Source organism: Fusarium venenatum (genome assembly GCF_020744135.1).
Source record: "Fusarium venenatum strain MPI-CAGE-CH-0201 chromosome Unknown EDB82scaffold_2, whole genome shotgun sequence".
NCBI classification, from domain to species: domain Eukaryota; kingdom Fungi; phylum Ascomycota; class Sordariomycetes; order Hypocreales; family Nectriaceae; genus Fusarium; species Fusarium venenatum.
In genome coordinates this window covers 3998119-4011607 of record NW_027072130.1, presented here as the reverse complement: position 1 = coordinate 4011607, position 13489 = coordinate 3998119, and the positions used below count along the sequence as shown (strand labels likewise).

Below are 13489 nucleotides of genomic sequence, written 5' to 3'. Positions count from 1 at the left end.
TGACAGTGTCGCAGCGGAAATCAGTTCATGTTTAAAGCCGGGAGGAGACGGGTCTCGAGATCTTCAGGCCGACAATGTAGAGAATGACTAGTTATAGCGTGACTTTCGATGAACGGGTCGTCTGCGTAGATCGCTAGAGATTGTACTGATGGAAGAGCTAGATACATACACCTGGCACGAAAAAGGAAACAGGGACTTTATCATAGATCCCCTGCATCGATGGTGTCATGGAACACCAACTCTTAGTGTTGTTTCTTGATCTGGTAATTTATCATGGGGCATTGCCTTTGCTTATGTATGTCCAATTAATCTGTCGTGAGAGAAATGTCAAGTTATTAAGTATGTGTATCATGAACCATTATGAGTCATTATGCATCATATTGTATATATTTCGTGAGATTCCGGCCTTTCCGGTTTTGTGGTAGGGCCGCATGGAGATAGTGGGCTTTCATTTAACCGATGGGTAGCAGAAGAGTTAGCTTCTCCTTGTATGATAGCGGAAATTAATAAGGCAGTTATGCAACTTAGACTACGATCTTGAATAATTCGTTCATCTATCCTAAAGCTTCGAGGTTGAACTACTTCTTACCTATCAGCCGAGTTTTGGTTGGCTCAACCACACTCAACACAATCACGAGTTACGAGCAGGTCGTAGAAATCCATTATCTGGGTGACGAGAGACATAATCTTACATATTGAAAGTAATTAAATGAACAGATAGACCATTCATGAAAAATATAATACTTTTCTGTTCACTAGAGATGTCTTTCTTATTCTTCTCCACGTAGTTTGGCCCCTTTTGATCCCAGTGTAATTAGATGCCGCCAAGTGTAAGCGTTCTTCGGCGACCACAAACAGAATAGTTCCAGGTTATCAAAGTGTAGAACCAACAAGGGCCTGTTTAACCAAGCGCATCATGCCTTGGCTAATTCTAAAGACTCACGCCGATGATTCATACCGAGTGTCATCCTTCTAGATGTTGTTCTTATGGCAGTGAGATGGTTCAACGGAATGAGATATAAATATCTTGTAGGATGCTGTAGTTCAGGTTCTTATGATAATCCAATTCATCAAGAATTTGCCATGATTGTATAGTCATTTACAAGAACAGTAAGTTAAATACCAACCTCCATTGTCCATCTCAGACTCTGTATGATGCAAAATATTTTGCCGAACCGAGATCACTCGCAGTCAAGACTGCGTCTTTGAAGACCCTTTAGCCGACATCGCCTGACACTCCAGAAACACTTGCCTTCCTTACATTTATTCCTATTACTGCGTTACCTTTGACTGACATAAGAACAAACTCACTTCATAGCTTTGTATCGAATTTGCGTCACACCGTCACACTGGAGGATATGTAGAGGAAAGTCTCAAATCTCTTCAACACTACATGAAATACGTCCTCACTAAATAAAGCCACAGAAATGACAACCTTGCAACCTATCTAGGTACCCCATGGACCACCAGTGTCGCGAAAGACCTCCTCCCACCACTCCTGATTAGGCCCCTCTGGCGCAGAGTGCTTGTGCCGACAAATGTCTCCAAACTTCATCTTGTCCAATCTGCCCTTCAACGTTTTCTTCATCTGCCTGGGATACTTGCTCGTCTGCTCTGCGGTGGCAGCCCAGTATCTGACACGGCCATTGGCCGTCTGTACCGTCGCCAGAGGATCATCAGGCTCCCCTTTCGCTCTCAGTCGAATGTGAAGAAGCTTTCGGAGGTGTTGATAGTACCATGGTCTGTCCCACCATGTAGATCGATGTGTCTTCAGTGAACCGACACCGTTGTGGTGTAAAATGGCGGAGACGGACTCGGTGAAGAAATCTACATATAGAGGCATATCGGTCCAGTTGGCGCCGGGCTGGAGAAGTGCCAGTGGGTTCGGTACTGACTTGATATCATCCGGCAAGCCCCGAAGTCTTGTTGGCGAGATCCCCAGAGCTTTAGAGTGTTGGTCAATAGCTTCTTGGTTGCCCAGTGTCACAAATGCACCATGGTCCCTTCCCTTTCTATCTTGTGCCCACTGGGTTTGGACTGACAGCTCCTCGGCGTAATCAAGGCCGATGTGATATTCCAACTTGTCGCCCATTAACTCTGATATACCACGTTTCGGGTTACCATTCAGCCTCTGCCATTGTCGATAGACCTCCTGTTCGGCTATGGCTTCGTATGCAAGAGACTGTTCACTGCGCATTTTGATTCCCTTGCCGATTCCCGTCTGCATGGTAAACAAGCAGCGACGGAACAGACGTCTCAAATCGCCAGCAGGTCCCATGTAGAGGCCACCGTTAAGCCATCTTGGCCTGACGGTTTCGCAGTGGCGTGGCTTGACCCGGCCTGTATGGTCTGTTTCAATGTGTTCAATATCCAAATCGTCCCAAGTCTTAGGAGCCTCCCAGCATGACTTGTCCTTGTCTGTGTCGGGGCCATAGAGATCCTTGCGTAGAGGGCTCTCGGGCCACACATCGCACTGCATCTTTGTGCCCCTGTTTTCGTTCTTAGGGTCGCATCTCTTGCCACTTGCCCCAATTATAGTCTGTCGCATCGGCATTGGTCCTCTTTGATGTTTGTTCCATTCTTTTTGTAGCCTCTCGTTGGCTTCCCGGTTGATCTTGTGATATCGCTCAAGCATCACCTGGGCCGGCAGTTGGAACCAAATGTCGTATCCATCGACAATCAGTACAATGTCGTCGTCGTCTAGTCGTTCGGATGGGTGCGCGTCTGGCCGTGTGGCTGCTTCGAGAAACTCGACCACACCAGGTACTTTTACCAAGTTGCGACCCCCTCGCCAATGTGTGAGAGCGCGATGGTCAACTCCCCAATTGACAATAACTGGGCTCGGGTAACCAAGTGCGAGTCCAGTAACGACGGTTTTGCAAAGTTCGGGGCTAGGACCGGTGGCAGGTATGACGAGAGCGAAACGCCGGTCCTTGTCAACTGATGTGGCAGGAGTATAAGTCAGTGTCTGCCACTGCCAGTGCCAGTGAAGCAAAAGCATGGAAACGCAGGCGAAACTGAGAATGGTGCATGTTGGAATGAAGGCCTTGTGGTGCCAGTTAGCCTTGGAAGAAATTTCCATGTTGCAGAACAACAGTAATTTGAGTAGCAGTGGTCCACGATGGTAATCTTTAGTCTCGCACATGTTGTATTATAGTCATTCAATACGGGCAATGTAACACGTATTACTTCTAGATACGCAAGGGAGAAGACCTTGTCATTCACTGTTTGTGGCGTTCAAACAGGTATTCACGTATTGGTATAATCGTTGGCTGGAACAGTCTGAATGTTAGCCTCAGAAAGATTCCCGATGAATGGCCCTGTCTATGCAAGGAGTCCACCCTTTCACTCATTACTTCGAATTGTAAGGCCTTGGTATGTTCAGTAACAGCCTTTAAATGGTTCCTGTGCTTCCAGTCTCAGACATTGAAATCCGCTAACCCCTGCTGGTTGCGCCAACCCAGCCACATTTACCTCAAGGGAGGATTGTAACCCGCAAAACATTTTGCAGGATTAAACCCTTCAGGCGCCGACAAATCACCTCTTGTATTTCCCCAGATGAGTCGACTTCAGTCTCAGGGGTGGTGGAATGTGAAGAGGGTTCCGAATCCTTTCACCCTTTCCCTGAAATGCAGGGGGGAAATGATGAAAGCTGGGATTTCATTGCACCTCGTCTATCGCATCGATGATACTGCTCCATGCAATTACTACCAGATTGCCATCTTATTAGAGGGAGTCAAAACTATTGCAGACTGTATTAATGCAAACGCAGATGCTGATACTACCGATAATGCGCCTGTAATTGACGAGGCAACTGTCACACCTAAAACAGGCATCGTAATTGGAGAAAGGGAGTTTCGGAGGTTGTAGTCAATTGCTCGATGGCTAATGGTTCTTTTGCCGTCGCTGCAAGGGCTGCAATACTTTTAATTGCTGGGTAAGTGACAAGCTGGAGTTCAGTGTTGGATGGGGCGGAAGCTCACAGGGATGATGCAGCTGGGCTCGCATCTTCCATCATTCGCAGCGTCGGCTGATAGAACTGCCAATGTCGGAAGTGTGAAAAATACAAGGCAGTATCCGAAAGAAAAAGGATAATCTTTAATTTTCAGACGATACAGCGAGTGAGTGTCAGAAGAGGATAAGAAATGAGCAACCGGTTCAGGCCATGATCTGCCAAGAGTCGTGCCACAAATCGCTGGTTCAGCCACCCACATTGTCAAGGTGATAATGCTACTAACATACTTATACCAAAGTCTGCCGTTTGAAAGATAGTGTACATATCTCAGTCTTCAGATTGAGTATCAAGCTGCACGTCTCAAGGGTAGACATCGTCTTGTGAGACGACTTTACCCTCTATTATCGCTGCATAAATAAGTCTAAATCTTTTTAATTTTATTTATTGATGTCCTGTATCCATCTGTGTCTGCCAGTTCAACACATTGATGAACAAATTGTACCCCCAAATAGGTGATGACGCGCCTGGTACACGGTAGCACTGTAGCAGCCAGAGCCGAATAAGCTTAAGTGAATGCGGCCGTCAACAACCATAAACAAAAGCTTAAACTCAAGCTACCAGGTTTTGTTACTAAGTCAGCATACAATTGCTGCTTCTGTGTTAGTCTTTGATCACGAATTTGTGGAAGTACACCAAAACAACCCGAAAATCAACTTGAATGAGAGGAATTAATCAACACAATCTACAGCATAGCCAGGATATTTGCTCACGGATTAGGGTTACTAATATATCTTCGAGAGCCTGCGAGGGTACAACTCCTTGCGTAAGTAAATTTACAGAGAGAACTGTTCTCACATGAACAAACATCCCTCTACTACAAGGTTTGTAAGCGACTGGATAGCTATCTTGCGGGTTCATCAACGAGACACACCTGCGCTAAGCCGATTCCATATTGTCTCACCTCTGCAATAGAGTTACAAGCACTAAGTTCAAGGTATTGGAATGTGCGACCGTTGTCGGATTGCCTCTTGGTATCTTTGATTCGTCCAACGTCTGTTTAACCTTTAGACAGATACCTTGGTTAGGCTCGGCGACGAGGAAACTTCCCGGACATCTCTGGGTGGCGTAGCTTGACCCTACCGTCATGATCTATTACTGCCATGGTATAGAGTATGCAGATCGAGACCCTTCTTGATTCACAATGTTTCTCGGGACCGATGAGATCCGGCATGATCTTAAGCGTGACGCTTCGAGCACATGGTAGGGCGAGAACGTAAATGCAGGTACATTTATGCCAAGCCGCCCTGATATCCGGGCGCGCTGCTTTTAGCCTTTCCCTCCATTTTTCCAGAGAGTATTTGTTTCACTCCCTCCTCAACCCTCGAACTTTGTAAACGCAATGATGTTACCACACCGTGATAAGTGGGACGTCCACTATGCCAAAATTGATGAAATGGTATACATTGGTCGAGATGTGTTTGTTATGGTAAGAACTTCTACGAAAGGATATTGTTTACTTTATTCACCATGTCCAGGTGGCCTCGACACTTTCGCTCTACAACGCTATTGAGCTACTGACACTCATCTACCTAACCTTCAAACGAAAAGCCGGCCTTTATTTCTGGAGCATACTTATCGCATCTTTCGGCATCCTACCATACTGTCTGGGCTGGCTAGTGGTTTATTTCGACCTAACACACGACTATGTGGGCATGATAATCGAGACTATCGGGTGGGTTCTTGTAATATCTGGCCAATCTGTCGTCTTATACTCTCGACTACATCTTATTCTAAGCGACAGAATGATCCTGCGATCTGTGCTGGCTGTGATCATTATCAACGGCATTGTCTGGGTATAGCCTACGTTAACCCCATCCAAGCTGCTCCGACTAACAGAGACCCAGCACACAACCATGACTATATTACTGTTTGGATCAGAGTACAGCCCCAGAGACAACAGAAACGGGTTCAACAAGGTTTTTAACATAGCAGAGAAGATATCAATGTGCTGTTTCTACATGCAAGAACTCACCATCTCTGGCATATACATTTGGAAGTCCCTCGATATTCTCAAGACAGCGTTTGGCAACACACGAACCATGCTCTACAAGCTATTCGCCATCAACATTGCAATTGTGATTATGGATGTTGCTATGGTCGTTATTGAGCTGATGGACTTTTACGTCTGGGAGCAAGGTATCAAGCTTGTCACATACTCGATTAAACTCAAGCTTGAGTTTGCAGTCCTGAGTGAGCTGATTGAATTCGTCCGAAGTCGGAGTGGAACGCAACCCTGTCCTACGAAGCCTTCTCAAAACCAAAGTACTCTTGTGCCACTATCAGCGGTCCGCAGGGGAAGCACAAAACCAACAGGGTTCACGAGGGACGGCATTTACAGTGGTGACACACATACGAATATTACAATTGCTGCTGCGCCTCCTCAGCAGATACAAGAACCAATATCTAATGATAGGATACACGTCGTCAGGCAGGTGGATGTGGAAAGCTTAAACGCATATCCGAACACCGAGAGAAGCACCGAGGAGCTATTTGAATACATGCCAGATGAGCTTCCACCAGAACTGATGCCTAGAGCACTCTAGTTACAAGTAGTAGCCTAGAGGGGAACAAATATACATATATTGCGACAATGAAACATGTCGGGACTAATGACCGTACCATTACAACTTAGTCTGCGAGTAACAACTCGGTTGTAAGCGTAATCTGCGAGTCAAAAGTCCGAGTGAGACGGGTGTCTGCATTCACAGCTGAAATCAAGGTTGCCATGGTTACTCGACATATTTGTATCGCTGATAACTGGACCGTAAGAGTTTGCGATATAAAGGGATATTCTAGGACTGTCAAAGTCTCTGAAGGATTCTTGAACTACTCTTATATGATTGGGTATACTCAGCTAAGTTTAAGAACTCCGTACGCAACAATGCACAAGTACACGGCCAAAACACACTGTTGTCAATACGATGGACCCTCTTTCGCTGGCAGTTAACATAGTTCCGCTATCCGAACAGCTGATCAAGACAATAAAGACCATCAAAAAGCTAATTGCGACTTACAAGAGTGCTGCAAAGTAACTCCAAATTTTGGCCAGTAAGCTCAGCCATGTCAAAGTTGTCTGTGAGTCAATTGGGGCGGTACTGTCAACAGCATGTCTATCAGACAGTCACTTCAGTTCATCACGTCTTCCTTCTTCGTTGTATGAAATGATTCACGACTGCTACGAGAAGGTGACGGATATTCACAACATTATCCAAAGCGTCACTGAAAAGCGCGATAAAGGTGGTGGTCTATTCAGCAACGAAGGTTTACTGTTCTTGCAGAATAAAGAAAAGATCATGGCCGGTGTAAAGAACTTGGATTAATCCCTTGATTTCCTCCACATTCTCCTAACAACAAGTATTTTGTAAGTCTCCTCTCCCATGTCCTGGACATCGATCTAACAATCCTTCAATAGCAGTATGAGGATATCTTGCCCGCCCGCGACGAAAGTCAACATGCCGAATGCAACAAATCCGCTGGAACAGACATGTGCAGTAATGGCGCTTGTCCCCATAGTAGATTCTATCGACACCAGCCCCATTTCTACCGACGCGACCACGCAACCGAAGCATTTCGAGCCCATCACAGAACGGTGGCGGCGATCATTCTTGCAATTGGTATTCCTACAGAAGACTCACAAGCGAAACATAATAGCTGGTACTAGCGATTCGGACGCGTTAGTAACTGAGGACAACTCAGTCCTGGCAGTATGATCAACGTGGTTCAACTGTTATGTCAAACTGTCGATTCGACAAGACCACCTTAGCCATTTGTGCGTTACTCTAGCAGTACCATTTGTTATCCCGATACACTACAGGTCAGATAGCCTGGGGACCAGGCTTCGCGAGGCCTTCAACGACGACAATGTAGAGGTGGTCCAGCAACTATTCAACGAACACACTATTACCCCGGCGACCCAGATAACTTGGGGCAAATATGATTCAGATCACGAGTGTAACTTATTGGGTGTAGGTTCTTGACCTGGATTTCGGTATATGTTGGCTAACGTTGAAATAGTTCGCAGCAATAGCAAGAGCGTCCCGACTCCTAGAGTTCATGAGATCCCAGCTGAATAGGGTGGAAGAGACGTAAGCTATCATAACCAGTGACATGGTTTAAGTTACTAACACATGCTTATATTTGCAGAGCGCACTATGGTGGTTGTAGTTGGAGATGGTACAGGATTCGGACTTAGGACCAGCTTCAGAATGCCATCACTTACATCAATATCCGCAAGAACGCCCTAACTTTCGAAGAACTACACATGCTGCTGTTGGGGACAGAGGATTTTCGTCAACTAAAGATCTGCATAGATGTGTACCTAAGTTGGCGGCCAGTCCTTTCAACGGAGTCTAATTATATGATACAAAACCAGGTGGTCGACATTTTTACAAAGGTCGACCTGGACGACGATCTCAATATGGAAGATTGCGCAGCAGTGATCTCGCATCTCATTGCTCGAGGCCTAGACATATTTAAGAGCTATGACTATGAGACGAGTACTCTAACACGAATTCTACGTCGTAGGCGCACTTCAGATGAAGCTGTGGAGGCTGTACATCGCTGGCTCGATTTGCTAGAGCTCGCCGGCGTTGGTGTAGAAACGTATCTCCGGGTTGAACGGCAACGGTGTCTTGCTTCATGTAATTAATCATCAGCCAACTGGCACATGCCGCTGCGTGGCCAGGATTCATATATCAAGAGGCCTCTACAAGTAGGTTACTCCAGGGGCAGGTTGATCCCATATTGGAGAGAAAACATCGACAAATCATGCCTTGTGCATAAACTCTTGATGGAGTTTCCACATTTTCTACATTGCGAGACCATTGAAATCTGGACAAATGCAGAAGAGACGATGCGGTATCATCGAGTCTGGAAAACTGGGCAGGATCTGGAGCTTGTCGGTTCGGAAAAGACCATGACATTCTGTGAAAGTTATGGATCAGAACTGAGTAGAAAGGAAGTAGGAGGGAGGAACAAAACCACAAACCGCAGCGATTACCCTAGGAACATAGTCTTTTATTTATATGAATAAATTAAATTACAATCTTATCCATTAATTAATATTTTGCATAGGTAGACATTTCATGCCGTGTGCTGATGTCCAAGCTACCCTGGAAAGATTCTCCAGCAGTGACATGTTTACATGATATAATTGGTTCTTGACGACGCGTCTTTCACGCTAAGCCTCTCACGTCAGCATTCCTTACATGAATCTCTTCTTTTTCTCATTTCACATCCAATCATCCAACGACTCTAGGATCCGAAATGTCCAGCACGCGTCTAAGGACATGGCAACTGAACATGATCTTCGTGGCAACACATCAAAAAACGAAAATGACATCATCTCATCACTTATCGAGATTCAAAAATGCAGAATTCCGCAGCAAAAGATGAAATGGATTGTAGAGAGCCTTGAATGTCTTGGTAGACGACAGTCTAGGAAGAGAAAGCTAGACTTGAACGAAAGCCACAAATCTGAAAGACCATATTGGTTTCGAGAAGATGTTAATGGCTTTATTAACAGTAACTTTGTGGCCTTGTCATACACTTGGGATGCTTCTGAGCACGAGACACAAAATCCCAAAGCCGAAGGTCATCTGATCGAGACAAGGGACGGAGAAGATGCTTGGCGCTCATCTGTCCGCAACTCAGTCCTCGAGAGAATCACAAAATACATGCAATGTCATAACGTGCCACTCCTATGGATTGATCGTCACAGCATACCCCAGAAGAAGTGCAAACAACCTACATGCACCCATGGAGAATGCAAACAGAAAAGACACGCCTTAGATGCGATGGACTGGGTGTATTCGCTCAGTGATCACCCTGTCGCTTTGCTTGGACGGCCAATCCAAAGTGAGGACGAGATGGCGACTCTATCTGCTATTTTGAGGGGTGTACTTGTCAAGTACCACGACGGAGGATTTGCTCTAGCCAAGAACGCAGAGTATAGTCAAGCACTGAAAATGCTCAACCTACTATACGAGATTACTAGGGATAAATGGTGGACAAGAGCGTGGACCTTCCAAGAGAATTACAAAGCAGGTCTAAAGATGACGCTTCTAATTCACCATAATCCAGACCTCGAAAGTGCAAAGAGATCTATGCTCAGTGGAAAGAAGGCAATGTTTGGTGTAGTCCCCGGCGAACTAAGTATTCAGTCTGTCAAATTCTCCGAGAGCGCCACTAAATTTTGTTTGGCATTCCGTCGGCACCACTTTACGACAAGCGAGGATGAAGAGAAGATAACTCATATCCTGAAAACTGCTGGAAGATACAGGATTCTGCTATTGCCATCCACTTCCATGTCAGGGACAATAATTTCCGACGTGCAGTGGAGAGGTGTCACTGAGCCTTGGGACCGCCTGTCTATCATCGCCAATTGTTGTCAGTATGCTACTCGGCTGGATGCCGGAAGGCTTCAACTGAAGGGAGAAACCGAGTTGAGTCTTGACATATCGGTATTGGCACTGCGCCTACTAAATGGCGAGATACTCAACAATGAAGAAGTTTACGTACCTGGTGGGACTGTTCTTGAGCAGGTGAACGATCTCTTCTTTGATGACTTTAAAGCACCCGATGGCGAAAAGAGATTAACATATAATAAGGGCTGCCGCTTTGCCAATGTAGACTTCACAAAAAAAGGCATCAAGACAAAAGGCCATCTATGGAAACTTGGAGAAACCCTTCGAGCACCTAGATCATCGCCACGGTTATCGCAACCAACCCAACAGGGCGAGCAGCAGCTTTCAGAATATCAGCGAACACGACTACGACAGCTTGGTGAGCTTATCAAGGCAAAACATGGCGGCAAAGACGCGAGTATAGTGGAGGACATGAACGAGTTTCTCACAGAAGATGCTTTTGTTGTGGATGATGAAGAATCCTTTAGTTTGTGGTATCGTCGGTTAATGGCGAAAGAAGTAGTGAGGGCTATGGATGCGGATCAGAACTTGTCACTTGGGTATCTCTGCGATCCAGCAGGTGAACCCACGATGGCTCAAGGGATATTCATTCCTGGCCGAGGTGCTGTTGATTCAAGTGGAATTTTGAGTCAGGCAGATCAGGAGCTGGCGTATGTTTTCACATCACTGTGGTCCGACAGCCAAGTTGACGAAGAGTACCTCGCAAACGAATTGGATCATCACGTGTCCCTTGGAGTTCGGCTTTCTGACGACAGTAGTCGGGACCCTCTACAGTTATACACGCAAGAATGGGTTCTGGGACTATGCTTCTTTACAGGTGTTCCTACTTATGATGTGGTGTTTCCTTGGCCACAGGTGTTGGTAAAAACAGGTTCTTGAAAGGATGTGTAAGAGTCTTTGGAGTTGAAACGAAAAGTGTATTTGTTTTGTATTATCGCAGGTCCGGGATGTGGATTTGACTAATAAGACGAACTATTTCTTGTCCATTATTTCATCTTCAGACATAGCTAGCATATTTGAAGCTAATAAAGTATCCCGAGTCTACAAGACATAACGGAAATGGGGGTTCTGTAAGATGGAGTTAGCTTGTCCCTCTTGATGTTGATTAGTTGCTGGATCTTACCTCAAAATCAGTCAAATCGCTTCCTTCTGTGGCTGATACATCCTCATTATTGGTTCCCACAGCTGCCGCAGCGGCATCTCGTCGTGCATTTCTCCGAATCAACAGGATTCGGAGCAGGATCGCTACCGTCATCTGGGCAACAGAGCATCCCAAGATAGTAATACATCCAGTCTGGTAAAGAGGAGCTTCCTCGCCAAGGAACGTATGAGGACCAATAACATTACCAACACAGTAGGCAATAAACACCATGGCAGAAGCGGCCATGCGCTTGGTGTAGCCACCGAGGTTGCTAGCAGGCATCTGCATCGCAAGAACCAAAGAGCAAACGAAGCCACCAACGATGTAGTAACCAAATAGAACACCAATCTTGTGATCCTCGCGGTCCATCTTCCAAAGAAGACAAACGCCAACAATAGTTGGAATGAGGTAGACAGCCATAATAATAGTTCGGCAATTCTTGACACGAGACGCAATAAACGTTCCGGAAAGAATCCAAAACACTTGGAATCCACCCATAGGGATACCAAGGGCAACAGTCTCAAGAGGATCCTTCACAACGCCTTTGATGATCAACTTGCCAAAGTTGGCTACGCCTCCGTTGATGGTTTCGTTTAGAAGCATGAAAAGTACGAGAAGCCATACTTGAGGATCAATAAAGGCTTCGCGGATCTGGTTCCATTTGATGGTCTTGTTTAAGACACCGGTTTGAGCAAGACGACCTCGGCCGATGAGGAGGGCGCGTTCTTCAAGCGAGAAGTGACGGGCTGTCATGATACTATCGGGGAGGAAGACAAGAAGAACAAAGCCCCAGACAATGGTCATACCACCACAGGTCATGAAGACAGCCTTCCAGACAGGAAAGTTCTTAATCTGGCCAATACCGTATGTGAGGAGACCACCCAACTGTCTTGAGTTAGCTATGTTAGCAGCATGAAAGCAAAACACTTACCATAGCTCCGACACCGTTGCAGCAATAGAAGATACCGGCTCTGAAAGGTTGTTGATCTCGCGTATACCACATGGAAACAATCATCATGAAACATGTTGTAATCGGCGCCTCGAACACACCCAAAAAGAACCGGCATGTCGCCAAGGAACCGAAATTGTTTCCCGCAGCAGTCAACATCAGCACACTTCCCCAGGCAATAACACATCCCGAAACAACCTTTGCCATTAATGTCTTCTGCGCAAGGAATAACCAGGGGTATTCAGCGGCCATGTACGCAAAGTAAAAAATACTAGCGAACCAGCTGTACTGATCTGACGAGATGCCCGTATCTGTGAACAGATCGAACACAGCTGCGTAGGAGAGCGCGTTCTTGTCGATGTACTGCAGCATGTAGGTTCCCATTAGCAGGGGTAGTAGGATCATGTCGACTTTGCGTATAACTCTCTTGTTGAGAGCTTTGTCGTTGAGTAGCTCTGCAATATACTCGTTTGAGAAGTTATGCTCGCGGAGGAAGGATTCTGTGGCGTCAAGTTCGACAATGTCGCCTTGCGTCAAAGAGTTGAGCTTCTGCATGGCTATGCTCTCTTCTGTTTCCTTTAACTCGAAGGGGCGTTTGGTATCAGGCGATTGCCCTGATGTTAGTTGTGTCATTGTTGACGTGTCAAGTCGTTCGACCTTTGTGAGTATCTGAGACTAAAGACTCGCAAGAATTCGAAGAAAAACGAAATTTGGGACGAAGCTAGGCTAGATATTAAACTTCCAGGTGATGAAAGTTATACGAAGATCATGCCCAAGGATAGTTATCGTATCCAGGCTTTCCATAGCTGAGCTAACAGCCGATAACCCGTGAACATTCAACCGGATCCATGATAGAGAACGGTCCGGGGTAAATCGTTTGATCAGTTACCCTAATGAGTAAGGGTTCAGTTCATATCAGTATAACTATCAGTCTATCTCCGATCCAAATCCAAACGAAG

At 45.9% G+C, this 13489-nt stretch overlaps 4 protein-coding genes across 4 annotated transcripts; 2 read left to right on the top strand and 2 right to left on the bottom strand.

Moving 5' to 3' along the window:
* Window positions 1–1006: 1006 nt before the first annotated feature.
* On the bottom strand, window positions 1007–3181 carry EDB82DRAFT_498039 (uncharacterized protein). The gene is made up of 3 exons (XM_025734306.2): window positions 1420–3181; window positions 1306–1360; window positions 1007–1110 (listed from the first exon to the last, which is right to left on the bottom strand). Exon 1 carries the CDS (start codon window positions 3143–3145, stop codon window positions 1448–1450), a length of 1698 nt encoding a protein of 565 aa, XP_025585126.2. The 5' UTR covers window positions 3146–3181; the 3' UTR covers window positions 1007–1110; window positions 1306–1360; window positions 1420–1447.
* A 2171-nt stretch (window positions 3182–5352) lies between these two features.
* EDB82DRAFT_460456 (uncharacterized protein) lies at window positions 5353–6558 on the top strand (the record flags this gene model as incomplete). Its single annotated transcript, XM_025734305.2, has 3 exons — window positions 5353–5441; window positions 5491–5808; window positions 5860–6558. Coding segments are annotated over 3 exons (1106 nt in total), but the record flags the coding sequence as incomplete, so codon positions are not given.
* Window positions 6559–9253: 2695 nt separating this feature from the next.
* Window positions 9254–11400, top strand: EDB82DRAFT_163477 (uncharacterized protein). Its single transcript, XM_025734302.2, has one exon. The coding sequence runs from the start codon at window positions 9304–9306 to the stop codon at window positions 11317–11319; it is 2016 nt and encodes a 671-aa protein (XP_025585122.2). The 5' UTR covers window positions 9254–9303; the 3' UTR covers window positions 11320–11400.
* Window positions 11401–13471, bottom strand: EDB82DRAFT_163476 (major facilitator superfamily domain-containing protein). Its single transcript, XM_025734301.2, has 3 exons — window positions 12513–13471; window positions 11564–12466; window positions 11401–11508 (listed from the first exon to the last, which is right to left on the bottom strand). Exons 1-3 carry the CDS (start codon window positions 13161–13163, stop codon window positions 11482–11484), a joined length of 1581 nt encoding a protein of 526 aa, XP_025585121.2. The 5' UTR covers window positions 13164–13471; the 3' UTR covers window positions 11401–11481.
* Window positions 13472–13489: the final 18 nt, after the last annotated feature.

Excerpts from the sequence above, each read along its gene's own strand:
- EDB82DRAFT_498039 (XM_025734306.2), bottom strand. The coding sequence starts at position 3,145 with ATGTGCGAGACTAAAGATTACCATCGTGGACCACTGCTACTCAAATTA.
- EDB82DRAFT_163477 (XM_025734302.2), top strand. The coding sequence starts at position 9,304 with ATGGCAACTGAACATGATCTTCGTGGCAACACATCAAAAAACGAAAAT.
- EDB82DRAFT_163476 (XM_025734301.2), bottom strand. The coding sequence starts at position 13,163 with ATGACACAACTAACATCAGGGCAATCGCCTGATACCAAACGCCCCTTC. Across the intron at positions 12,467-12,512 it reads GCAACGGTGTCGGAGCTATG|TTGGGTGGTCTCCTCACATA; the intron begins GTAAGTGTTTTG and ends AACTCAAGACAG. Across the intron at positions 11,509-11,563 it reads GCGATTTGACTGATTTTGAG|AACCCCCATTTCCGTTATGT; the intron begins GTAAGATCCAGC and ends TCCATCTTACAG.